Below are 26,679 nucleotides of genomic sequence, written 5' to 3'. Positions count from 1 at the left end.
GGGAACGGTACTGGAGCGCTATCATCATCTCAGAACTTGCCATTATTTTGGGGGAAGAATGGTGTAAGACTCCCTTACAAACCACAAAGAACCTGTATTTCTCCATTTGAAGAGGACTTTAAGCTGTTTCGAGTGCCAAAAGTTTCTCAGTATTGTGTTAGGCATGGTAATGTGTTTTGTTTTTGGTGTTTCCATATTTTTGTCTACTTCTTGCACTTAAAGTGCAAGACCACGCTGCTTTGTATGATCAGTTCCCATAATAAAACAGACAAACCTTTAAAGGTAAGTGCAGCACTACAATGACATCTGGCCAGATTTAAAAGACATGTGTAATCAATTTATTGACAATAATGAAACAAGATATTTTATTACACTGATGAAAAATTTACGTTAGTAGCTTTCACAGATAGTAAGTATCACTACCAGAAATCTATGCTACTCTAAAACATTGTAACAGCTGAGAACTGATAACAATTACTTGGATACAACTACATGACTGTACACAAACACCCTATTACCCTTTCTGGAATGTTTTTATTAAATGATTATATCAGTTTATTTTAAATAATAAATGTTATTATACAACAGTATTTACAATGCTTTCAGAAATGATGAACAGTTCTGACAATATTATAGACAATAACAACAACTTAATGGAAAGAATAAATTGCTACTCACAGACTGAGCAGCAAACAAGTACAATGAAAGAGAATGCTTGATATATTCAGTAGGTAAAGCACGTGAACCTCTAGAGTTAACAAAATACTTTTGTTGTTGCAGATACTCTGTTATACAGACTAACTGATGAAGTCTCACCTCACCCAGAAATTGTTTCAAAAGCTTCAAAATCCAGCCTCATCAGCTCTTTCTTCAAGTTTCCGAGCCACTGGTTATTCAATGATGGCAAAATAGATTAGCACTGAAAAGAAGTCTGTTACAAGGAGAAGCATGCTAATCAAATCTGAATGAGCAGCAGCTACAAAACTTGAAAAGAAGCTCATGGGGACATATTTTGATGCAATTGTTGAAACACTGACTTGGGGTAACTCTTCCAGCAGTTATAATCAGTACGACAGAGCAACTGAGAGAACAAGTGAAATTAGTGAATTCTTAAGTGTGCGACAGGATTTGATTGCTGAATATATCTAGCATTCTTGTTCACTGTGCTGCTCTATGAATAAATGCCTCCTCTGTGTGGTGAGTAGTTAAGAATCCTTTACATATTGTTATTCCATCTTGGATTTTACATTGTTTGACAATAACTTAATCATTTTCTGCTACATGTACACAAACATACAAACACCAACAAATAAAGTGACAGTTCTTTCCTGAACTAGAATGGTAACACAAAACCATATTCTCATGTGTAGAGAGATGTCCTCCCTATTTTATGTTATGTTTGTGACCCATTTATTTTGGTGTGTATCCACTCTGAAACAAACAGTTCAATGCATTTTTCACGTATCTTATAAAATCATGTTAAGACTGAAAAAGAAGTCAGACATTATGATGCATGTAATCAGAAAACAAATAATACTCACCCACTGAGTGGCCATAATTGCAAGAGTTGTGTTTGAAATTTTAGGGCCGATCAAAGGATTCATCTGAGCCATGTAACAACATAACCAGCTGGAAAATAATAATAATAATAATAATAATGCAATGAGTGAATAGAAAAACATTCAACTGAGGGATGCAACATGGAAAAGTGTACATGTGTGACACACACACACACACACACACACACACACACACACACACACCTCTTTAAACCAGCACTGAAAGTTTGTGTGTATTAAAATAGATGTGGCTAACAATTAAACAGGTTTTTCTTAAAAAGTGCATATTAGCCCTCACTTCACCCTATTACAAGTTGCTGAGGTCCAGCCATCCTTCTCTCAAGTTCTTGTGTGCAAGCTATTCTCTGTGCCCTGTGATACACCACCCTAGGACAATGGCTCCTGTACCAAGGTGGTGGTTCTGAATGGTAAAGGTACCAGAAGGTAAAAACTCCTTTAAGTATTCACCATATTTTAAGTAAACATATGAGAGGTTGATACATTGTCTAGTGTGCTTTTGTGAGCATTCATTTCAACTGTTTCATTTTGATTCTACCGTAAGAGGCATTTTGAGATACATGCCACAAGTTGCTGCCTTTTGAGTAATGGGTGAAGACCACAATAAAGTGTTTCTCAATACTGTTGATCTTACAAATACAGGGTTATTACAAATGATTGAAGCAATTGCACAGCTGTACAATAACTTTATTATTTGAGATATTTTCACGATGCTTTGCACACACATACAAAAACTCAAAGAGTTTTTTTTTAGGCATTCACAAATGTTCGATATGTGCCCTTTAGTGATTCGGCAGACATCAAGCCGATAATCAAGTTCCTCCCACACTCGGCGCAGCATGTCCCCATCAATGAGTTCGAAAGCATCGTTGATGCGAGCTCGCAGTTCTGGCACCTTTCTTGGTAGAGGAGGTTTAAACACTGAATCTTTCACATAACCCCACAGAAAGAAATCGCATGGGGTTAAGTCGGGAGAGCTTGGAGGCCATGACATGAATTGCTGATCATGATCTCCACCACGACCGATCTGTCGGTTTTCCAATCTCCTGTTTAAGAAGTGCCGAACATCATGATGGAAGTGCGGTGGAGCACCATCCTGTTGAAAGATGAAGTTGGCGCTGTCGGTCTCCAGTTGTGGCATGAGCCAATTTTCCAGCATGTCCAGATACACGTGTCCTGTAACGTTTTTTTCGCAGAAGAAAAAGGGGCTGTAAACTTTAAACCGTGAGATTGCACAAAACACGTTAACTTTTGGTGAATTGCGAATTTGCTGCACGAATGCGTGAGGATTCTCTACGGCCCAGATTCGCACATTGTGTCTGTTCACTTCACCATTAAGAAAAAATGTTGCTTCATCACTGAAAACAAGTTTCGCACTGAACGCATCCTCTTCCATGAGCTGTTGCAACTGCGCCAAAAATTCAAAGCGTTTGACTTTGTCATCGGGTGTCAGGGCTTGTAGCAATTGTAAACGGTAAGGCTTCTGCTTTAGCCTTTTCCGTAAGATTTTCCAAACCGTTGGCTGTGGTATGTTTAGCTCCCTGCTTGCTTTATTCGTCGACTTCCTCGGGCTACGCGTGAAACTTGCCCGCACGCGTTCAACCGTTTCTTTGCTCACTGCAGGCCGACCCGTTGATTTCCCCTTACAGAGGCATCCAGAAGCTTTAAACTGTGCATACCATCGCCGAATGGAGTTAGCAGTTGGTGGATCTTTGTTGAACTTCATCCTGAAGTGTCGTTGCACTGCTATGACTGACTGATGTGAGTGCATTTCAAGCACGACATACGCTTTCTCGGCTCCTGTCGCCATTTTGTCTCACTGCGCTCTCGAGCGCTCTGGCGGCAGAAACCTGAAGTGCGGCTTCAGCCGAACAAAACTTTATGAGTTTTTCTACGTATCTGTAGTGTGTCGTGACCATATGTCAATGAATGGAGGTACAGTGAATTTATGAAATCGCTTCAATCATTTGTAATAGCCCTGTATATTAACTACAATTGCAATGTAGCTTCCTCACCAAAAGTTACATATCTTCACATGGAATTATGTCATCTTTAAATGAAAGAAGTTCTTCCTGTCTTGGAACACAATTCAAAGACAATGTAAGCACTGTGCTCAACAAAGAATGATTTTCTGTATTTGTTCTTGTGCTTTCAATGTGGGTATAATGTATTCTCTCAAAGTCTACGTCATGCTATAAGGAAACCATGTCATTAATCTACTAGTGTACAAGTGCAGCTTGCAACAGTGCAAAGCTGGGCACATTTATTGTGGAATCAGTAACATCAAGACTGGATTGTGAATGGAGAAAAGTTATGTACACCAGTAGCAAAAAACAATCAATACCTTCACTGTGTGGTATCACTGGTAATGTTACTGACTGAAAGCAACTAAAGTGGAGTCACACAATTTGCAGTAAGTATTCTTGAATTTAAATCAGTAACAGCTGTCATCATGAATGATTTAGAGGTACATGTAATGAAGCAATTTCATACAAGCTTTTCAGTCCAGGCTGTAAATGAAGTAAGTCCCTTTCAGAGTTTGCTGACGAACTAGCTCCACTTTTTAGTAATTGTATACAACTTTTCATTTGATGAAAGATCTGTACCTAAAGGCTGGAAAGTTTCATAGATGACGTCATTACACTAGACAGGAAATAGAAGTAATACACCAAATTATAGATGCATATTTTGATACAGATCTGTAAAGCGATTTTGGAACACATACCAAGTTCCAGCATTACAAGTATCTCTAAGAAAATGATCTATTGACACACAATCAGCACAGATTCAGAAGATGTAGTTTTATTCACAAAAGGTAAAGAGTGTTATAAAAATGGAATCTTTTATAGTTTTAGACTTCCAGAAGTCTTTTGACATAGTTCTTCACAAGCAGCTGCAGATCAAATTGTGCACATATAGGGTATTGTCATGACTATGCAAATTGATTTGTAATTAACTGCCAGAAAAGTCATACTTTGTAGTAATTGCTGGGAAGTCATCCAGAGAAACTCAAGTAATATGTGGTGTTTTCCAAGGAAGAGTTATAAGTTATTTCCTATTCTTAACCTACATAAATGATCTGGAGACAATCCGAGCAGCCCACTCATATTATTAGACTGACAGCATCATCAGCAAATGAAGTTATCAGCCAATATGATTCAGGCAATATCTCTGCATGGTGCAAAAAGTGGCAACTGATCCCAAAAAATAAACTGTGAGGTTCTGCACAGACTAAAAAAAAAAAAATAATAATAACTTCTGGTTACATGATAAATCAAAGAACTTTAAAGGTAGTCAGCTGAACTCAACATCCTGGGATCACAGTTACAGATAATGAACTGACACTATCAGACAACAAAAATTGTGGGGAAGGTGAACCAAAGATTGCATTTTATCACAACATTTTAAAGGTGTAACAAATCTAATAAGATGTCCATTCTCATCTGTAGCACAGCTGGGCAGTACAGTTTTCGTACTGAATGACTGTTGTGACTCACCGATCATTCAAAGTGCCACCGCGCAATTACGCGCGTCCTCTACATGCGGCGCTGTCTGCCAGCCATGAAGCAGCCACGCCACCTGAGCGGCCAGCCAGCCAGCGGCCGCTAGACTTGGACTCAGTGCTTATTTGAATGTTACCGTGTTCACATGTCTTGCTTGGTCAACTTGCTCAGTGACTTACATGTGTTGTGTCGTTTTGAAATATAAGTGTTCAACTTGACATTACAACAATGACAATGATGGAAGACATTCAGAAAGTTCAAAGAAGGGCAGCTCATTTTGTATCATAAGGAAAAAATGAGGCTAAGTATCACTGATCTGATATTTGAGCTGGAATGCAAATCATTAAAACAAAGCCATTTCTTGTTACTCAGATATGTGAAATTTCAGTCAACTTTCTCCTCCAAATGCGAAAATATTTTGTTGACTCCCAACAAAACAGAGCGAAATGACTATCGTAGTAAAATATGATACATTGGAGCTTGCATGGAGAATCTTAGGTGTCCATTTTTCTCATATGCTATAGAGGGGTGAAACAGTAGACAAACAGTCAGAGCAGTTCTATTCTCACTGTTCCCTCTTCTTGTACATGCTGTATTTTATCAGTCTTTCCCTATAGCTTACTCCTATTTTTCTCCAAATTTCCAACATCTTGCATCATTTTACATTATTAAAGCTTTTTCTAAGTCAGTGAATCCATTGAATCTGTCTTGAGTTTTCTTCAGTTTTGCTTCCATTGTCAAACACGACATCTGAACTGCATCTCTGGTGCCCTCACCTTCGCGAAAGCCAAACTGATCATCATCTAGCTGGTCCTCAACTTTATTTCCCAGTCTCCTGTACATTATTCTCGTCAGCAAATTGGATGCACAAGTCGTTAAGCTGAATGTGTGATAATCCTTGCAGTTATCAGCCAGTGCTATCTTCAGGATTATGTGGATGATGTTTTTCTGAAAGTATGATGTTATGTCTCCCAACTCAGATTCTATACACTGACAAGTAGTCACTTGGTTCATAGTTCCCCAAAGATTTCAGAAAGTCCCTAGGAATATTATCTACCTCTTCTACCTTATTTGATCACAAGTCTTCCAAATCTGCATTGAACTAACTAATACTGGATGACCTGTGTCTCCCATATCAACTCTTATTTCTTCTTCTACTACATCCAACAAGTCCCCGCACTCTTAGAGGCCTTTGGTGTACTCTTTCCGCCTACCAGCTCTCTCCTGTCCACTTAACTGTGGAATTCTCATTACCCTTACTTTCAATTTCACTAAAGGTGGTTTTGACATTTGAAGGGCTCAGTGAACTAATGGGGTATCCCCCAGTGTGATGAAAATTTAACTAGGTGCACATTATGTGAGCTGGGTCCATCCGGCATCAGTGCATTGATCTATCAAGAGTACAGGATAGCTCCACATCAGTTCTAAGAAGGGTAAGATAGCAGACCTTACAAAGCAGTCTCAAAACTTCTAAATAGAATAAGGGTTTATCCCGTATTTCACTGATACCTGGGTTCTGAATCGCTAACTGGTTACTGAACTGACCAATGGGAGAGCAGCCTTATACCTTGAGTTTATTATAAACATAACTGACACATCAAGTGACAATTTTCTTACAAATAACGAAACTATAAAAATTGAAGGCAAAAAGAAGAAGAGAAATCCAGAACATTGGAAATATTACAGCGGAAAGAAGGCATCTAACTGTGGACAAGAATATATTACAGAGGTAAAATTATACCTGCTAAAAGTGCGCATCAGCATTCAATGCTGCCAAATACTGTACAATGGTGTAGGTACAAAGATACTGCAGAAGGCAGAAAGAAAGGACTTTGTAATACTTATAATAAAGTAGGAGTTCAAAATGCTCAATACGGCTATCTTTTAGGCTCAGTTAAACGGGTTTCTTGTAATAGACAGTACATTAAAGACATTAAATGCTGAAGCATGAAGAAGACGAAAGTTTTAAATATAATGTTAAAACAATAACCAAGGTCAAGTTGTGCAAAAAGTGCATTCCTGTTTGTACATGGAATCTCAAAGAAGCGATTCGATTATTTAAAAGGTGTAGATTACATTTATTATTTCAAAAAACGATTCTAAGTCTCCTAAATTATATTCTTAATGAAGTTTCAATTAGTATGAAGGTTATTGACACTATTTCATACTCACAAGACTACTCCAATATAGCGCAAATCTCAGTTTTGAAATACGATAAAATGTATTTGTAGTTCCTAACAGGAGATAGTCATTGTAAGTATTATTTAAGTTGTTCCTCCAAACACCAATGGCAAGACATCTAGTTTACATACTCCAACAGACATGGAAAATACCACAACAGACCTCATGTGTGCAAATATGATGTCAAATCTGCAAAGCAGCACACTACATTGTTCACTAGGTACTGATCTCATTCACTTTCTCAGACTGTACACAGACCTTATATTCTCAATTTCAGTTCAGTTAAGAAGTGTATCGACTGTATGTCACATAGTTGCTCTTTAAACCTACGTGAATACAGATTAGTTTTCAGTAACTATTTCAACATATTCCTCAAACTTCTATGAAAGGGCATACGTAAGATAATGACAAAGCTGCAAGCATCCCACATGAAGATATGGTCTTACATAATCTTCTACATCTAAAGAATACTAACCTGAGCTACAGAAGTACATCTGAAGCAAAGAAAATGTTTTTCAATCCCACATGTGACACACTGATTATTGCAACAGAAAAGCATTACTGACACCTACAATTTCAACCAAAGTTGTGTTTTATTTAAGACAACTATGGACCCAAAACTTTGGTGTTCATGTTTGTAATACAACTGATGTGCTTGCATGTGTTTGGCCAGAGTGTACAGCACGACAGGGAGCAGATGAAGTGGGTAGCTTGTTGCTTCAAGCTATCCCAAAATTAGAGAAAACTAACACATTGTTTATAGTGATTTTTGTGTAGGACAAAATAAGAACTTATGTGGGTTTGGATCTCCCTGATTGAAATAGGCTGGATTGAGAGTATGGAGAAAAGATTTTTGGTACCTGGCCATACCTATTTGTCTTTTGATGCAGATTCTGACATCAGTGGAAAGTTACTGACACACACAACATGTTTACAGCCCTCAAGATCAGGCAGACCTGATCCGAATGGAAGGAAAAACAAACTGTCTGCTGCAGTGGAAATGCAAAAAGATGATTTTGTTGGCTTAACTCCATTAACAAAAATAACACAAACTGTCTGGTAGGACCTTCAAAAGATATCAGTTCCAAGATTTCAGGGAGGGCATAAAGTTCATGTACAGTGATATAAGGCGACTATATTAGTAGGGTGTGTCTTTTTAGAGGGCAAAAATAAAATTTCATGATTTTTGTGAATGAGGGGGCCCAAAAATTTGGCTTTTGATGTGTAATATCCTTTTTAAAAGGTTTTTCTTAATCGATAAACATTTAGCTCAGTACATTTGGGCTTGATTATAATGCATATCTAAATATCCAACAAAAGGGTCATAATTTAATATAAACTAATGAAAAATTTGTTCAAAAAGTGGTTTAATGAACTCAATTTTCTTTGCAATCTGTCAAACAACTAAAACACATTATAAAAATGTAAAAAGCTTCAGTCACCAATATTCATCAAACCTTGCTCCGATTCGTTCCTAGAAATCATTCTTTTGAGTGCTTCCTGGCCTCTAGCACACCCCTCTCGCTTCTTGGGAATACATGCTTTGCCAGAAGCCTTTGTTCCTTGTTTCACACACCTATCTAGTGACTGTCTATGAATAGGCTATTTTTGAACATACATTGGCTCTAGAACAAACTTTCATAAATCTATTTTGATTTTAAAAGTAACTGAAGGTTCAGATACTTTTTCTGACCACTCTATCAGTTCTAAAACTGAAATTGCATATGAATTTACTGTAGCTGTCTTCCTAGAGGGAACAGATAGGTTTCCTGGTGTATCATCATCTTCATTCCTCAATTCAGTCATCTTCCTTCTGCATCCCTGCTTTCTTTTCTTCTTGGTCTTCCATGCATAAGCTGTCTAACGCACCAATTCACTAAATGTGAACCATGATGAACGTTGAATTGATGGCAAAACAATATATGCTAATGCCTTCTTCTGGGATTTTAAAAGCTTCAGTTGAAGAATGTGGTGGGGTCCTTCCATCTGAGAGAATTTCGATTTTGATTGTAAACCAACAGGGATAGTAAAAGGCATCAGTGAATTCCATAACAGTTTTAACACCACCAAGTTGTTGCTTTTAAGGCCACGTTTTCAAAGCTGTATTCAACAAACCCTATTTGCAGTTGTTAACCACCAAGAGTGGCTTGCAGGACCAATTTCTAATACTGACATTTCAGTTGGAAGTGCATCTGCCCTTATAGTCAGAGTTATCCTGTGACCACAAGCCTGACATGTAGAGATGTCTTTTACAACAGTGTCACTCATTGGAACCAGAAGCTCTGGCAAGGAAATTATGAGAAAAGAGGATTGATTTCAAATTCTGTTCCACTATGAAGCATGTTGCCAAAGTTACAGCTCCACTAGCGTTAGACAAAGTTTTCCCATCCAACTGATCAAGTGGCTCAAAGACACTCATTAGTATGAAGAGCACAAACCAACCAAATGAGTTTACGATTCTTCTTTGTCTCAACCCAATGCATAACTCCTTCCCAACCAGTGTTAAAATTCATTCAGTCTCCACCAATAGTCTGCAAACTTCTATAAATACTGTTTCTTTTTAAAAAATCCACTAAATGATTATCAATAACTTCAGCAGGTTTACTTCCAATTAAGTTGTTCTCTGGAGTAAATTGGCAAAGGTACCTTCCACCTGGCTGAATGCAAACAGTGTAATGCTCTTTTTTCACAATACTTGGAAACTGACAGCTCGAGTTATCTGCTTGTAACACAGCTTCACTGGAATTTTGGGGTTCGTCAAATAACATACATTCAATCTTGCCTATCCTGCATCGATCATGAAATTCTACAAGTTATACACGATTTTCTCTTGCGTCCTTTTTACTGTATTGTAATAAACCACTTGTCTCCTGTCTCCTTCAGTAATTAATCCAGCACCAAATGTGTAGCTATTTCAATGGCATCTGTAGCACATAGAGTGGCACCATATCTAATACTTCGCACTGCAACATTGGGCAATTGTACTGTATAATACTAGCTTGTATTTCAAATAGAGGCTACATCAGGATTATCACATCATGTCTGCAAAGGGTCTTCAGAATCTTCATCTCTAACATCATCTGCCTCTTCATCTTTTATCAGAGAAAATAATTTCATTTGATTGTAATGTTAACTCTTTCTTGATTTTCTGCCTATATTCAGGAAGTCTTCTTAATTCATTTTCTTGCCTCTTCTGCATTTTAATTTGTCTTCTGTGCTCTGGTATATCTGTTAACCCAATCTGATGCCGACCAACAGATCCAACTTTCTTTGACCTTTAATAAACATCAGCCCTTTGACAGGGATCTTCACATCCTTAGAACAAGAGGAGGAGATGTGCACTCCATGTTTACAGTTAGCTTCCCTTGGACATTGACCCTCAAATTCTGAACATAGCTTAATCTCACACTTGCAATTGAGGATATCAAGGTGCTTGTCTAACGTTGCTACGTTTCACTTTTCCTCTGCCAGGTGATATGTTTTGGCATTTTCCCAGTTTTCCTCTCCCTTCTTCAGGACTGTGTGGAGTGTTTATTAAATGGCTGATGACTTCTGTATTTGGCTAGTGCGGCGATCTTTTAACTGCTTAAGTAATGTCTGTTCTAGACCTATTATTCCCTGCAGCTAGACGTAACACCACTGCCATAACACCCCCTTATTACATTAGTTTTGGAATTCAGCCTTGCAACTCTCACGATTTACCTCAAGATCCAGCTATGCTGTGCCCCCTTCTTCCTCAGCATTTTACTTCTTTCTTCCAGGCAGATTTCTATAAATGAAGTGGCTATAAAACAAAACACTGCTTCTCTACTCAAAGTGGAGATTGGTTATTATTAACTCTGTATATTACCACAAACTTTCACAAAAGGTTACACGTTACATGGAAACCAACTAATATTACTGCCTCAAAGACCTCTCGTTAATATTATATGAATAGTATATAACAACAAATGCTGATATACATCATATTAGTCTTCCTTTGGGCTGAAAGTCTTCCCAAGTAACACAGCTCCTTCATTCCTTCATGCTCCACAGAGGTTACAAATGCACTCCAGCAGGTAGACTCTGCACCTATTGAGTAATGCTTTCCCACAGTATGTTGCTCCATATTTACCACCTAACTGCAATCACGCGCATCTTTACTTTGAGCTCTATATTTGACGTATGTGATACATGCCCTTCCATGAATGGCATGGATCACTACATGTGATTCTAAAATTTATAATTGGTATCAAAAAACAACTACTTCCTAGCAACCACTTTTCAAGCACTTCTGGATAAATATCCTTTGCAAGAGTGACTGTAGGGTAATTTCTGGTGTTCTATCCACTTTTGTCTCTTAGCAGATGCACATATCTTAGGACATCAAGCAAAGTTCGGAGTTCAGAAAGCAGCATTTCTCAACCAGTTCCTACAAAGTAACTCATTTGAGTGGTAGTTTCCAGCCTTGTCTTCCTTTTACTAGCCGTGGTTCCTAATTTCCAGTTTTTGAAAATGGAAGAAACTATTTGTGCTTGGAAAAAGAAAAACAAGAAACTTAACTATTTGTGCGATATTAAGAAAAAGACACTGCTGTAAATGAGTATTGCTAGATTAAAAACTTTTACAGGTGGTTTAAAATGATTACAGATTTTACAGTATATTCTTATCCTTAGGGCAGAAGTACAGAGAGAAATAATGATAAGGCAGTTCTTGAAAGAAGACAGTTTGGGCAAATTTTGCATGAAACATCAAAATACCACGAACCTGCAATAGCTATTTACCAAGCAAAACAATGTAACTGCCATTTCTTGTAGATATAATTGGGAATTGCTAACCAAAACACAACTTTAAGACCCCCTCAATTTTTGAAAGTATTGGATTGGATTGGATTGTTTGGGGGAAGAGACCAGAAAGCGAGGTCATTGGTTTCATTGGATGAGGAAAGGACAGGGAAGGAAGTCGGCCGTGCCCTTTCAAAGGAACCATCCCGGCATTTGCCTGGAGCGTTTTAGGGAAATCAAGGAAAACCTAAATCAGGATGGCCGGACGCAGGATTGAACCATCATCCTCCCGAACGCGAGTCCAGTGTGCTAACCACTGCGCCACCTCGCTCAGTCATTTTTTGAAAGAATGAAGTCAAAATATTTAACATGCCCTACTAAACTAGCACAAATCTGCATGAAGGCATAGGTAACCAAAGAAAATAACTGACACTGTTTTGGAACCTAAGTATCCTAATAGCAGGTCCATCAAAGCTGCTATACTGTGTGACAGAATGTTTGTGTCGAAGTTTGTAGCCCTGTTTACAATAACTTTTATCAAAATTTGAAGTCAGACAATGGAATTGAAACACAAGAAGATAATGAGCATGGTGTTATTTAGTGTCTTCAATGAAAATGATATTTAGTTATCATTTCTCTATTGCTTTCATGAGAGAAACACAAAACGTACAAAAAGCAAATGAAGGTGGACCATTTTTTTTTTTTTTTTCGTGGTTTTAGGGCGCACAACTTCAACGGTCATTAGCGCCCAGACTACGTTAGGAATGCACTGCGAGGCACAAGTTTAAAACAGCAACTAAAAGGGAAAAACACGATAAAAGATCTACAGGCATAGGATTAAAAAAAAAAAACGGCATAATCAAATGTCCGTAGACAGGCTGGTCAATGTGATAAAATGAAGAACGCGAGCAGCTGCTCCTGGGTCATCAGCTAAAATGGAATCGAGAGTACATGGCAGGCCAAGATCAAGACGCAGTGTAGTAAAATCCGGACAGGATGTTAAAATGTGGCGGACCGTCAGCAAGTGCCCACATGGGCAGAATGGCGCCGGCGCAGCCGTCAGCAGATGGCGATGGCTGAACCGGCAGTGTCCAGTTCGTAACCGGGCCAAAACTACCTCCTCCCGCCGAGAGGGGCGTGAGGAGGACGTCCAAGCCGCAGGGAGAGGTTTCAAGGCCCGAAGCTTGTTGTCCGTAAGTGCAGCCCAATCGGCATGCCACAGCGATAAAATGCGCCGACAAATGACCCTGCTACAATCTGATGAAGGGACACAACAAGAAGCTGTCCGAGACTGGAGGACCGCAGCCTTGCCCGCGGCATCTGCAGCTTCGTTCCCAGGGATACCGACATGGCCATGAACCCACATAAAGCTAACCGGAGAACCGTCGTCCACCAGCTGCTGAAAAGAGCGTTGGATCCGGTGCACGAAAGGGTGAACCGGATATGGATCACTGAGGCTCTGGATGGCGCTCAGGGAATCATAGCAGATGACATAAGCAGAATGTCGGTGGCGGCAGATGTAAAGAACAGCCTGGTAGAGGGCAAAGAGCTCAGCTGTGAAGACCGAACAATGGCCATGGAGCCGGTATTTGAAACTGTGCCCCCTGACAATAAAAGAACAACCGACCCCGTCATTGGTCTTAGAGCCATCTGTATAAATGAAGGTCATATTAATGAACTTCGAACGAAGTTCGACAAAACGGGAGTGGTAGACTGAACCGGGGGTAACCTCCTTCGGGAGCGAGCAGAGGTCAAGGTGGACGCGAACCTGAGCCTGGAGCCAAGGTGGCGTGTGGCTCTCGCCCACTCTAAAGGTTGCAGGGAGTGAAAAATCAAGGTGTTGAAGGAGGCGACGAAAGCGAACTCCAGGGGGTAGCAGGGCAGAGACATACAACCCGTATTGACGATCGAGGTAGTCGTCAAAAAAGGAACGATAAGACGGGTGGTCGGGCATTGACAGTAGCCGACAGGCATACCGACAAAGCAGTAAATCGCGCCGGTAGGACAGTGGTAATTCACCGGCTTCAGCATGAAGACTCTTGACGGGACTAGTATAAAATGCTCCGATCGCAAGACGTAAACCCCGATGTTGTATGGAGTTAAGGTGGCGTAAGATAGACGGCCGTGCAGAGGAGTATACGAAGCTTCCATAATCCAGCTTTGAGCGGACAATCGACCGATATAGGCGAAGTAGGATGGTTCGATCCGCTCCCCACGACATACCACTGAGAACACGGAGGACATTTAGTGAACGGGTACAACGGGCAGCCAAATAAGACACATGTGGAGACCAGCTAAGTTTCCTGTCAAATGTAATACCTAAAAATTTTGTTGTCTCCACGAATGGGAGAGCAACGGGACCGAGTCGTAAGGACAGTGGGAGAAACTCTTTGTAGCGCCAGAAGTTAATACAGACCGTCTTCTCGGCAGAAAAACGGAAGCCATTGGCGACACTCCAGGAGTAAAGATGGTCAAGAGAACACTGAAGACAGCGCTCCAGGAAACATGTACGCTGCGCGCTGCAATAGATGGTAAAATCGTCCACGAAAAGGGAGCCTGATACATCAGCTGGGAGGCAATCCATTATTGGATTGATCGCTATGGCGAAGAGAGCGATGCTCAAAACTGAGCCCTGTGGCACCCCATTCTCCTGGCGAAAGGTGTCCGACAGGACAGAACCCACACGTACCCTGATATGTCGATCCATTAAAAAGGAATGAATAAAAAGAGGGAGGCGATCGCGAAGGCCCCATGTATGGATGGTGCGGAGAATGCCCGCCCTCCAACAGGTGTCGTAAGACTTCTCCAAATCAAAGAACACAGCCACGGTCGGGCGCTTCCGCAAGAAGTTATTCATAATGAAGGTCGACAAGGTAACCAGATGGTCAACAGCAGAGCGGTGCCTACGAAATCCACATTGTACATTGGTAAGTAGGCGCCGAGATTCGAGCAGCCAAACCAAAGGAGAGTTAACCATTCGCTCCATCACCTTACAGAAACAGCTGGTAAGCGAGATGGGTCGATAACTGGAAGACAAGTGCTTGTCCTTCCCCGGCTTAGGAATCGGTACAACAATAGACTCGCGCCAGCATGCGGGAACATGTCCCTCAATCCAGATGTGATTATAAGTATGAAGAAGGAAACCTTTACCCGCAGGAGAAAGGTTCTTCAGCATCTGAATATGAATCGAATCAGGCCCTGGAGCGGAGGACCATGACCGGGCAAGTGCATTTTCGAGTTCCCGCATGGTGAAAGGGGCAAAGGGGCATTATAACTTTCACGATTCGAGGAGCGGAAGTTAAGTGGCCTAGCCTCCTCTGCCAGTTTTCGGGGGAGGAAGGCAGGGTGGTAATGAGCGGAGCTCGAAACCTCTGCGAAAAAGCGGCCGAAGGCATTGGAGATATCCTCAGGGGCCACAAGGATGTCTCTCGCGACCGTCAAGCCAGAAACTGGTGAGTGAACCTTAGTGCCAGATAGACAGCGCAGGCTACCCCAGATAACAGAAGAAGGAGTAAAACTGTTGAAGGTGCTTGTGAAAGCAGCCCAGCTGGCTTTCTTGCTTTCTTTAATAATACGACGGCACTGCGCACGTAATCGTTTATAAGTGATACAATTCGCCACTGTAGGGTGGCGTTTAAAGGTGCGTAAAGCACGTCGACGAGCACGTAAAGCGTCTCTACATGCTGCGGTCCACCAGGGGACCGGTACGCGACGTGGAGAAGAAGTAGTGTGAGGGATGGAACATTCAGCAGCAGTGAGAGTGACTTCCGTGAGGTGTGAGACCTGACTATCGCAGTTTGTGAAGGTTTGATCCTGAAAGGTCGCCCTGGAAGAGAAGAGCCCCCAGTCGGCTTTGGAGATGTTCCACTAGCTGAGCACGGAGAGGGGGTATGATGCAGGAGATTGATGACACACGGAAAGTGGTCGCTCGAATATGTATCAGAAAGTGCATACCACTCAAACCGGCGTGCAAGTTGGGTAGTACATATAGAGAGGTCTAAATGGGAATAGGTGTGAGATGTGTCCGAAAGAAAAGTAGGGGCGCCAGTATTGAGGCAGACAAGATTGAGCTGGTTGAAAAGGTCTGCTAACAGGGAGCCCCTCGGGCAGGATGCTGGAGAGCCCCAAAGGGGATGGTGGGCATTGAAGTCTCTAGTTAACAAAAATGGTGCAGGTAGCTGAGCAATAAGTTGAATCATGTCTGCCCTGTAACGGCAGACGTCGATGGAGTGTAAACGGTACAAATAGAAAATGTAAAAGTGGGGAGAGTAATTCGGACGGCAACTGCCTGCAGGCCGCTGTGCAATGTGATGGGATCGTAGTAAATATCATCCCGGACCAGCAACATAACCCCTCCATGAGCCGGAATACCTACCACAGGGGGTAGGTCAAAACGCAAAGACGTGTAGTGCGCCAAGGCAATGTGATCGCATGTGTGTAGCTTCGTTTCCTGGAGGGGTACGACGAGCGGACGGTGCAAGTGGGGCAGCAACTTCAAGTCCTCTCGGTTGGAGCGAATGCTGCGAATATTCCAGTGAATAAGTGCCACTGTGAGAAGAAAAGAAGGGGTCACCTCGAAGGCCGCTGAGGACCTGGCTTCAAGCGAGTACTGCCGCCGCTATCAGTAGGCGGACAGTCATTGTCCATTGGTTCTATAGGTTCAACGGCCATCTCGTTAAGATGGCCAGGAGGAGGAACTTCCTCCGCCGGTGGATGGCCAGATGTTCGGCTGCCAGCGGTGCGGCCAGGCGAAACGGATGACGGCCTGGGGCGGCAACCGCTGGGTGGCGCAGGACAAGAAATGCGCCGTGGAGGAGAAGGAGAACTGTGCTTCCTATGAGCCTTCTTGGAAGGTCTTTTAGTGGAAGTACTGGTCGACAGCTGGGAGTGCGAGGTATGTAGGAAGTCTGCACAGGACGGTTCCTTCTTGAAGGCCCGTGCATCTGATTTCTGGGTCTTCGTCTTGGCAGAAGCTGATGAAGGTGCTTGTGTTGGAGGGGTGACGGGAGGAAGAGGAGACGTCGACCGCGCGATCTTAGCACTGGCCGAACAGACGACCGTGGTGCCGAAGGTCAGATCGATGGTTTCGTCGCCACCTCCCTGGTAGTCCGAGGAGAGGCGAGGACAGCACTTTACTTTCCCGCTGGGAGCAGCATGGGCTTCCTACTAGCAAATAGCTTGCGAGCAGCCGAGGTGGACACTTTCTCTTTCACCCGAATTTCTTGGATACAGCGTTCTTCCTTGTAGATGAACAGTTGCGGGAGGACGCTGCATGGTCACCCCGACAGTTCACACAACGAGGAGACGGAGGTGGACAGTCACCCTCATGGGCATCCCTGCCACAAGTGACACATTTAACCGCATTGGAACAAGACTGGCGAGTGTGATTAAAATGCTGACACTGGTAGCAGTGCGTAGGTGTCGGGACATAGGGGCGAACAGAAATAACCTCGTAGCCCGTTTTGATACGCGACGGCAGCTGAACACTGTCAAAGGTCAAGAAAAGTGTCCGGGTCAGTACAAGGTCATTGTTGACCTTTTTCATGACCCTATGGACAGCCGTCACGCCCTGCTCAGCGAGGAAAGACTGAATCTCCTCGTCAGTCAATCCGTCAAGTGATCGAGTATATACCACACCACGAGACGAATTCAAAGTGCGGTGAGCCTCCACCCGGACAGGGAACGTGTACAGGAGTGTGGCCCGAAGCAGTTTTTGTGCCTGAAAGGCGCTCTCAGTTTCTAGTAACAAGGTACCATTACGCAACCTGGTACACGACTTGACAGATCCGGCTATGGCATCTACACCCTTCTGGATAACGAAAGGGTTGACAGAGGAAAAATCCTTGCCATTCTCAGATCGAGAAACTACGAGGAACTGTGGGGCAGGCGGTAGTACTTTTGTCACTGGTGGCTGGTCAAGTTTCCATTTATGGGCAGAAGTCGAGAGAGAAGAAGAGAAATCCATTGCGAAGGAATCCCCCATGATTGCCAGCGTCTCCGGTGGCGCGCCCCTTCCTTGTGGGGACCCTCTCAGAGGGCACTCCCGCCTTAGGTGAAGGTTTACACCTCAGGTCACACCTCCCGAGAAACAGACGGAGGGACCAATCGGCATGGTCAGAAGGTATCAGCTCAGGCAATCACCCCTCCCTGGGCCTGGCCTTTACCAGGGGGTACGTGCGTGCCTTACTTGTCTACCCAGGGCGGGGAATTACGCGTTACCCCGTCACCGGCTACGCGTGCGAACGCGTGGGTCGGCCTGCAGGCGCGCACAGGGAGGAAGGAAGAAGAGGAAAAAGAAGAGAGAGAGAGAGAGAGAGAGAGAGGACAGACTGTCTCAAACGCCGAGGCGGAGACCAGAGAAGGCAAGGAGAAGAAGGCAATGAGAAGGCAAGGAGAAGAAGACAAGGGAAAGAGGAAGGAAGACAGTGAGATGGAGAAGAGCAAAGAAAGGAACCAACCAAAGGAAGGAAGAAACGAGAAGTGAAAAAGTAAAATGACCGCAAATACAGGTCGTGGAACCGTCCGTCTCCGGACGCAGGCGCTAACTACCCCCTTGAGGGGGAGGGACTCCTTTTAGTCGCCTCTTACGACAGGCAGGAATACCTCGGGCCTATTCTAATCCCCGGATCCGCAGGGGGGGAAGTGGACTTGTCTGCAACTACATAAGCAAGTCAAAGAGTTTGAAAAAGGGTGTGACAGTAGTTGTGACACGATACGTAAAAGAAAAGAGATAATCAAAGCAGCATCTTGCACAAGAGGGTCTAAAGGCACAACAATGTGAGAGGGGGAAGAAAGTAACCTGTGGTCTCATGGGGGGGGGGGGGGGGGGGGGGGGGTACCTGCCGCAGGGGTAGGCTCTCCTCCCCACAAACACCTGTAATACTGAAAGTGGAGGAGTATTACAGTTCAGTGTAAAATCCACTCTCCCTCAGGAAATGTAATACTTTGGTAATGGCTGCATCATCCAAAATCATCTGAGATAGTGAGGTAGGCAAACTGAGTGCATACCGCAGGTTGACCAGCAAGGCACACTCAACAATAACATGCGCTGTCATCAGTAGACTACTGCAGCTCCAGTGAGGGGGACCCACCTGACACAGAAGGAACATGTGGGTGAGTCGTGTGGCCGAAGCGCAGTTGGTACAACACAATGGCATTTTCCGAGAGGCCTGGAAATGCGTATGCCACACCTTAGTGGACCCTTTAACCACTCTCAACTTGTTTTGGGTCATAGTAACCTGCTGTTCCTGTTCCCAGACCACCAAAGTTGTAATTATAAGTTGGTGTTCAGTCCTCTGACATCAAGTTGACCTCCTGTACTTGCTTCTCAGCTAGCCTGTCTGTTTGTTCATTTCCTGGAATGCCTATGTGGCTTGGTGTCCAGATGACTGTCACTGTCCTTTCAGAGCTTTGGAGTTCAGCCAGTGGGTTCTGGATGGTGGCGACCTAAAGATTTTTGGGACAGCACAGGAATATGCTTTTTAAGCAACTCATGGAATCGCTACAGTTCGTCAAGGTCAGGGATTTGACGTACCACAAAGCCTGAGATATGGCAACCTTGAGCCACTGGACACATGATAGCCAAGTTACCTTGTTATCAAAAAAGATCATAAGAATTGAAAAGTTTCAATAACTTCAAGTAAAAACAAGATAAATTTGTAGGTGTAGGTGTACAGTCCAGACACAGTAAAAATGCACAACTCATGATTTTGCAAAGAGAAAATTGATAGCTATGATACACGGTCCCGTCTTGTACACTCCAGACAGTCGCCTGAAGTTCGTGTTCAGTAGAGCACAGTGGTTCAGAGATTTAATATAGACAATGATTATCTACACACAGCGACAAAGAGACTGTAGGACCCACTACCATTGGTAGTGATAGTAATTATGCTCAGAAAAGATACCTGAGGGACTCCAGTTTCCTGCACATATTTGTTGCTGAGAGTGAACCTATCTGAACCCTAAAAAATCAGAGGTAGGAAATTCTGAATAAAAATGGGTAAACTGCCCCAGAAACCACACACACCTAGTGTAGATAGGATGTGATGTTGCCAGGTAGTATCTTATGCCTCCTGTAGGTCAAAGAACACAGCAATCAGATGTTGGTGATGCGCAAAAGCACTGAACTGCAGATTCCTAATGAGCCAAATGATCCTTGATGGACTGAAAAGCCCGAAAGCCACTTTCGAATCATGATACATGCCCTCCGGCTTTACGGCACCAACAAAGGCGGCGATTGACCATTCGTTCGAACAGCTTACACAGCCCATTCATAAGAGACTGACCAGTAGTTAGTAAAAATGTGTGTCCCCTTTCCCAGTTTCAGGACAAGAATAATAATACCTTCCACATTGAGAGGGAAAGTCTTCTTTCCGTAAATACGATTAAAAAACCTGAGAACATGTTTCATGCTGTCAGCACGAAGATGTCCGAGTGTTTGGTTGGAGATTTTGCTAACATTGTATGATAGACAGCCTTTTTTTTTTTGTTTTGTTTTAGGGCACAAAAACAACTAGGATCATACACGTCCATGTCAGAACTGCAGAGTACAAAGGCAAAAAAGGAGTTAAAAAACGGCTACATGTTAAGCCCAACTGACAGAAGGAAAGACAGCTAAAAACATGGACTTGCAGAAAAGTCCATAAAATACTGCATAGATACAGCAGAAGTCTTGAACTAAAGATTAAATGTCCTCTGCCACATTGCTATGATGGATAAAAAGTAAAACGCGGTTGACAGCCCACATGTCATCTGGTAAAATGGCCGATAACTCATACAGCAAACTTACATGAGAATGTAAGTGGTTAAATGAGGACATTCAGTCAGGAAATGGCATACCATCAATGACTGAGGACAATGAGGACTAAGTGCAGGTGGATCACCACATAACAAATGGCAATGGCTAAAACGACACTGTCTAATATGCATCCTAGCTATAATTATCTCCTCGCAGTGAGAGGGCCATGAGGGCAGCCAAGCCGCTGGGAGAGGTTTCATTCCCCGGAGCTTGTTCCCATGAAGGGAAGACCAGTGGTGATGTCAAAGTGACATTGCCTGCTGACAGAGGGCAACACAGAGATCACCTAAGGGAAGGGAAGAACTAGTGAGCCGAGATTCAAGGACTGCAGCTTTGGTAGCACCATCAGCAGCTCTGTTGCCTGTCAGACTGGCGTGATCAGGGGCTGACAAACATCACAGTGGCTTCATCAAGAGCGATCAAGTGATAGCTTTCCTGGACTTGTTGAACTAAGGGATGGAAACTGTACAGCTCACAGAGGCTCTGAAGGGCACTGAGAGATTCAGAGCAAATGACAATTTAAAAGTGTGTGTCACAAGATGCACTGCATGGCCTGATACAGGGCTCCACTGTAAATACTGAGCTGTGTTCCAGAACCCAGCACTGAAACCTGTTGGTGCCAACGATGAAGGCACACCCAACACCACGGTTAGTCTGAGTCTAAATGGATGTCATGATAGGACATTGTATTGAGGTGGCATAAGATGGACAGAGGTGCAGATGCATAAATGAAGCACCCATAGTCGAATGGACAAGGGACTGGTACAAATGGAGGAGGGAGATCAGATCCGCTCCCTGGAAATACTGCCAAAGACACATAGGGAAGGACTGGGTACAGCAGGCAGCCGAGTAAGACACGTGGAGGACCAAGAAAGTTTCCTATCAAGCATGAGCCTCAGGAATTTTGCAGTGTCAATTAATGGAAGAGCAACAGGCCCAAGACGTACAGACTCCAGAAATTCATACAAAAGGTTTTGTCAGTGGAAAAGCGAAAGCCTTTGTTGATGCTTCACGAGTAAAGAGAGCTGTGTGCATTGAAGGATAGTGGGCAGCATTCAGTAAGGTGTTTCCAGGTCAGAAAATGAGGATGTAATTACTGTAAGCAGGCACTTCAGTGAAGTGTGCCACAATTCAGCAAATACCACGGAATCAGTGTAGATGTTACCACTGACAATGATGCCAGGAACTGCCTTGGTTTGTGGATGGTCACAAATGCGGCATAGTTTAATCCATACTTATGATGATGGGGTGTGGGATCACATAGATTATACATATTGCTCCCAACATTCCTGTTTCATTTTCTGTATTAAAAAGTGCACCTTCACCCATACTCTCTTGAATACTGTTAAATTATCCGTAGAGGGATGGCACTTGTGCCATTTAAGCTCCCTGCAGCATCCCCTAGTAGCTGGACTATCTTCAAATCACCATGGCACTGGTGGTTATTAGGATGAGCTGGAGGAGTAGAGCATCATTGCTGCTACAACTTGAATAGTATCAATAGTATTCTGTACCACTTTGTCAACATTTGTCACACGTACGGCTGCTTAAGTGGCTGTAGAGGAGAAAGCCTGACAGTCACTTTTCTGAAGACACTAACGTGAAGCATGTCCCTGATGTCTGAGAGGAGAGGGAGAGAACAATAGGAAAATAGTCACTGTCACAAAGATCACCACGGATGCTCCATTGAATCAGGGGTAAAACACTCAGGTTGCAAAATGTGAGATCAATAGTTGAGTGTTCCATGGTCTGCACTGAAATGTGTTGCAGCTCCAGTGTCGAATAGGCAGACGTCCAATTCTGAAAGGAGGTGTTCTTATACTCTCCCTCAGCGAGAGGGAGTGCCACTATCCCACAGAGGATTATGGACACACTGTGCGGATTGGTCATAATAGCTGTCCTCACAGGACACCAGACCACATGCCCTACAGACAGCCTCATTAGAACAGCAGGAGGACATGTATCTGAACATTTGGCACCTAAAGCATCTTATCAGAGGAGGAAATAAGGTCTGACATCACACTGATAAACCATGACCTCAATCTTGTCAGGCAAAACATTGCCTTCCAAGGCTAGGATAAAAGCTCCGGTATCCACTATTATCCTTGGGTCCCCTCTGGATGTGCCTAACAAAATAGACTCCATGCTGCACCAGATCAGTATGCATATCTTCATCAGTTTGTACCCTTAGGTCTCAATAGAAGATAACACCTTGAATTTTATTGAGCTTGTTATGAGGAGAATTGGTGACGTATATCTCCTATCTTGACACAGGCCTGAAGTGCTTGCGATTGGTTGGCATGAAATGTTTTGATCAGCACAGACCTATTTCTCATCATCTCTATTGCAGCAACCTCCCCAAACCAATCTTCATTATTTTCAATGAAAAACAGGCTTCACTGTTAAAGATTCACTATCAGCCACATGTATAGTAGCTCACTGAAACAGGGCACTTTTCCAGACAGACTTGAATAACCGAACATCACCCATTGGGATATTTTGTGATCTCTCAAAGGCGTTTGATTATGTGAATCATGAAATTCTTCATGAGAAGCTTAAGTATTGTGGTATGAGTGGGACAGTGCACAAATGGTTTCATTTATACTTAACTGGAAGGTTTAAATTAACAGTACAGATAGTCTGCAAAAACCAGCAGAGTCCTCTAACTGGAGAGATATCAAGACTGATGTCCCACTGGTTTCAGTCTTGGGACCCTTATTGTTCTTAATATATATTAACAACTTGCCACTCTATACTAACGAAGATGCAGAGCTAGTTCTTTTTGCTGGTGATACAAGTATAGTAATCACACCCAAGAAGCAGGAATCAGCTGAGGAAATTGCAAACAATGTCTTTCAGAAAATTATTAAGTGGTTCTCTGCAAATGGACTCACTAAATTTTGAGAAAACACAGTTTATACAATTCTGTACAGTAAATGGCATAACATCATTGATAAATATAGACTACGAATGGAAGTCTGTTGCTAAGGCAGAATACTCAAAATCTCTGGGTGTGTGCATTGATGAGAAATTGAATTGGAAGAAACACATCGATGATCTGCTGAAACGGTTAGGTTCAGCTACTCATGCTATTAGGGTTATTTCAAATTTTTGTGATAAACATATCAGTAAATTAGCCTACTGTGCCCATTTTCATTCACTGATTTCATATGGTATATTTTGGGGCAATTCATCATTAAGAGAGAAAGTATTCATTGCACAAAAGCATGTAATCAGAATAATAGCTGGAGCCCACCCAAGATCACCTTGCAGACATTTATTTATGGAATTCGGGATATTCACAGTACCTTTGCAATACATATATTCACTTATGAAATTTGTCATTAATAACCCAGCCCAATTCAAAAATAATAGTGCAGTGCATAGCTACAACACTAGAAGAAAGGATGATCTTCACTACTCTGGATTAAATCTCACTCTGGCACAGAAAGGGGTGAATTATGCTGCCACAAAAATCTTTGGTCATTTGCCAAATAGTATTAAAAGTCCGAAAGTTAGCCAACCACCATTTAACAGCAAATTAAAATAATTTGTTAATGACAACTCCTCCTACTCAATGGATGAATTCTTAGATATGAAGTAATCATAAAAAAATTAATTAATTATTTTATGTAAAGAAAATTTACATTAAAGTGACACAATACACATCATTATGATATGTCGTATTCATGATCTATGGAACAAGGAGTAATGCATGTATGTATGTATGATACAATACAATGGCCTATAATCCCTTTCAGTAATTTTGTTACATATACAGTGCAATGTTATGATTCACTATGGGTGAGGTGTTTTCCTTCTGTTGCAAGATGGATGTCCTCTCTTCAAAATTTGGGATCAAAACCAGCTTACCACATATTATTGAACAACCAGACAAGAATATCTTTTGACAAAAGACTGATACCATATAACATGTGGAGAACTGATAGTTGTAGACTTCACTACTGTCCGAATAAAAATTTTCCTGTCACTCTAATTATCGGCTGTCAAGAATGAAAAACAGGATTTAGACTGGTTGTGCCTGATGTCAGAAAAAATGCTTAATCATTTTCAGTAATCTAAGTTCATTCAGTGGTGAGTGTCACTTCCTTACAAGCATTAGGTACTTTTGTGCATTCCCTTTCATTGGAGAGTCTTCCCATTAACTCCAAAACTCTACCACGTGTTGTGAAAAGACTAATACGACAAGCACAAATATGGGATTATTTAATCTCAGGCTAGTAAATAGTGTGGTTAGTGTTAACCCAAGGAAGCTAAGTCTGTACAGTATTCTGTAGTCTGGTTGCATTTAAACCCAATTACAGAGCTGCATCTGTCAATTCATCAATGGCAAGACAATGCAATGTAAGACTTCCCTGAAATAATGAGAACGGCCATTAATGCTCAAGGATCGCTATAAAGGTGTAGTTTAGTCAATCCTCTTTGTTCAAATACTGTTGATGGCATTGTATCAAGGTTGGCTTACTGCAGAAGAGAAAGAAGTCATTTTTTGGAACACTGATTACCTACAACATTGAGTTTAGAGAGCAAGTACGTTCATCTAGACTTCGCTAATGATTTGTTTTGATCCTGATTATCGTTATAGCACCTCAGTGTAATATGCATAATACAAAGTCCTTCATTACAATTACACAATACACAACATGCAGGAACTTATAGGGCCATGATCCACTAATTTTAGAGAACACCATAAAGTAATTCACTGTGGATTTTACTCTCCAACACACACACACACACACACACACACACACACACACACACACACACACACACACACACAGTGTTTGCAAACTACAACATGGTGTATCGTGATACAAAATACATACTGTACCAAAATTTTTAGTCAATATCGAGCCTCTCTCTCTCTCAATCTGCAGCTTGTCACACGCAATAAAATAATGCAAGATTTGCTGCATACCTAGCTCATAAAGTCTTTCTCTATTTTCACAACAATCCTACCAAAAAAAACGAAATACCTATATCCTCCCCGAACAGTATGAATTTATACTCTTCAAGTCTTTAGATTGTTGTGAACGAGAGCTAAGATACTGCGAAAAGAAGGAAAAAAATTGTACTTACAAGAGCCAACAAGTTGCAGCCGTCAGCATCAATACAACTTGTAATACCCTGTGAAAAGTTTTAACTGTTAGCTTTCTGTAAGTAACATATGCATGAAATATTCATGGCATAAAAGCAGAAACTATACCACTGTAACATAAATAGGACAAATTCTGTCGTTTGACAACCCAATTTCCTTACCCTCTGTTGGGTCCTTTAGGCACTACAAATGGTAAAACAATACCAACAACACCCCAGATTGCAGTAAAGATAATAATAGGAGTGGCTGCGGCTCCCATCTCGTTTAGTGCGTTTTAATAATAACACGATTCTAAGTCTCTTCGACGTACACGCCTCCTTTTCTCCTGTTCAGCAATCACTAATCATATGATCTGTTACGTCAGTGATACAAACATTGTAACAAAATGTTCTCAAACTTCGAAAGGATGTCGATTTCTTCTGATCGATATAACAAGAAGATGCATTGTACTGGTAGCAATACATCATAACAACAACTTACCTCCTGTGCATCCGGTGTACATTAATTTCTACGTCTAAAAGATATCCGAGTTTGGAGAAATCCTGACTGTTAGGTTTAGGATATTCTTCTTAAGACCCTCAACACGCAACGGGTTGCCTGCGCAAAATACTGTGAATACCGTATCTGCGCAAACTGATTATTGCGAGTTAGAAGAAGATTTGCGCAGATACGACATGTGCGCAAAGCCTGATGTTTTGAGAAGTTTGAGAGAGACTACTCAAATTTGTAGGTTTAGATC

At 42.2% G+C, this 26,679-nt stretch overlaps 1 protein-coding gene across 1 annotated transcript; it reads right to left on the bottom strand.

Annotated features, from left to right (window-relative positions):
• Positions 1-315: 315 nt before the first annotated feature.
• Positions 316-26,300, bottom strand: LOC126481469 (V-type proton ATPase subunit e 2-like). The gene is made up of 4 exons (XM_050105246.1): positions 26,102-26,300; positions 25,922-25,969; positions 1,542-1,629; positions 316-1,431 (listed from the first exon to the last, which is right to left on the bottom strand). Exons 1-4 carry the CDS (start codon positions 26,197-26,199, stop codon positions 1,411-1,413), a joined length of 255 nt encoding a protein of 84 aa, XP_049961203.1. The 5' UTR covers positions 26,200-26,300; the 3' UTR covers positions 316-1,410.
• Positions 26,301-26,679: the final 379 nt, after the last annotated feature.

Source organism: Schistocerca serialis, chromosome 5 (assembly GCF_023864345.2).
Source record: "Schistocerca serialis cubense isolate TAMUIC-IGC-003099 chromosome 5, iqSchSeri2.2, whole genome shotgun sequence".
NCBI classification, from domain to species: domain Eukaryota; kingdom Metazoa; phylum Arthropoda; class Insecta; order Orthoptera; family Acrididae; genus Schistocerca; species Schistocerca serialis.
This window is presented reverse-complemented; position numbering and strand designations above follow the sequence as displayed.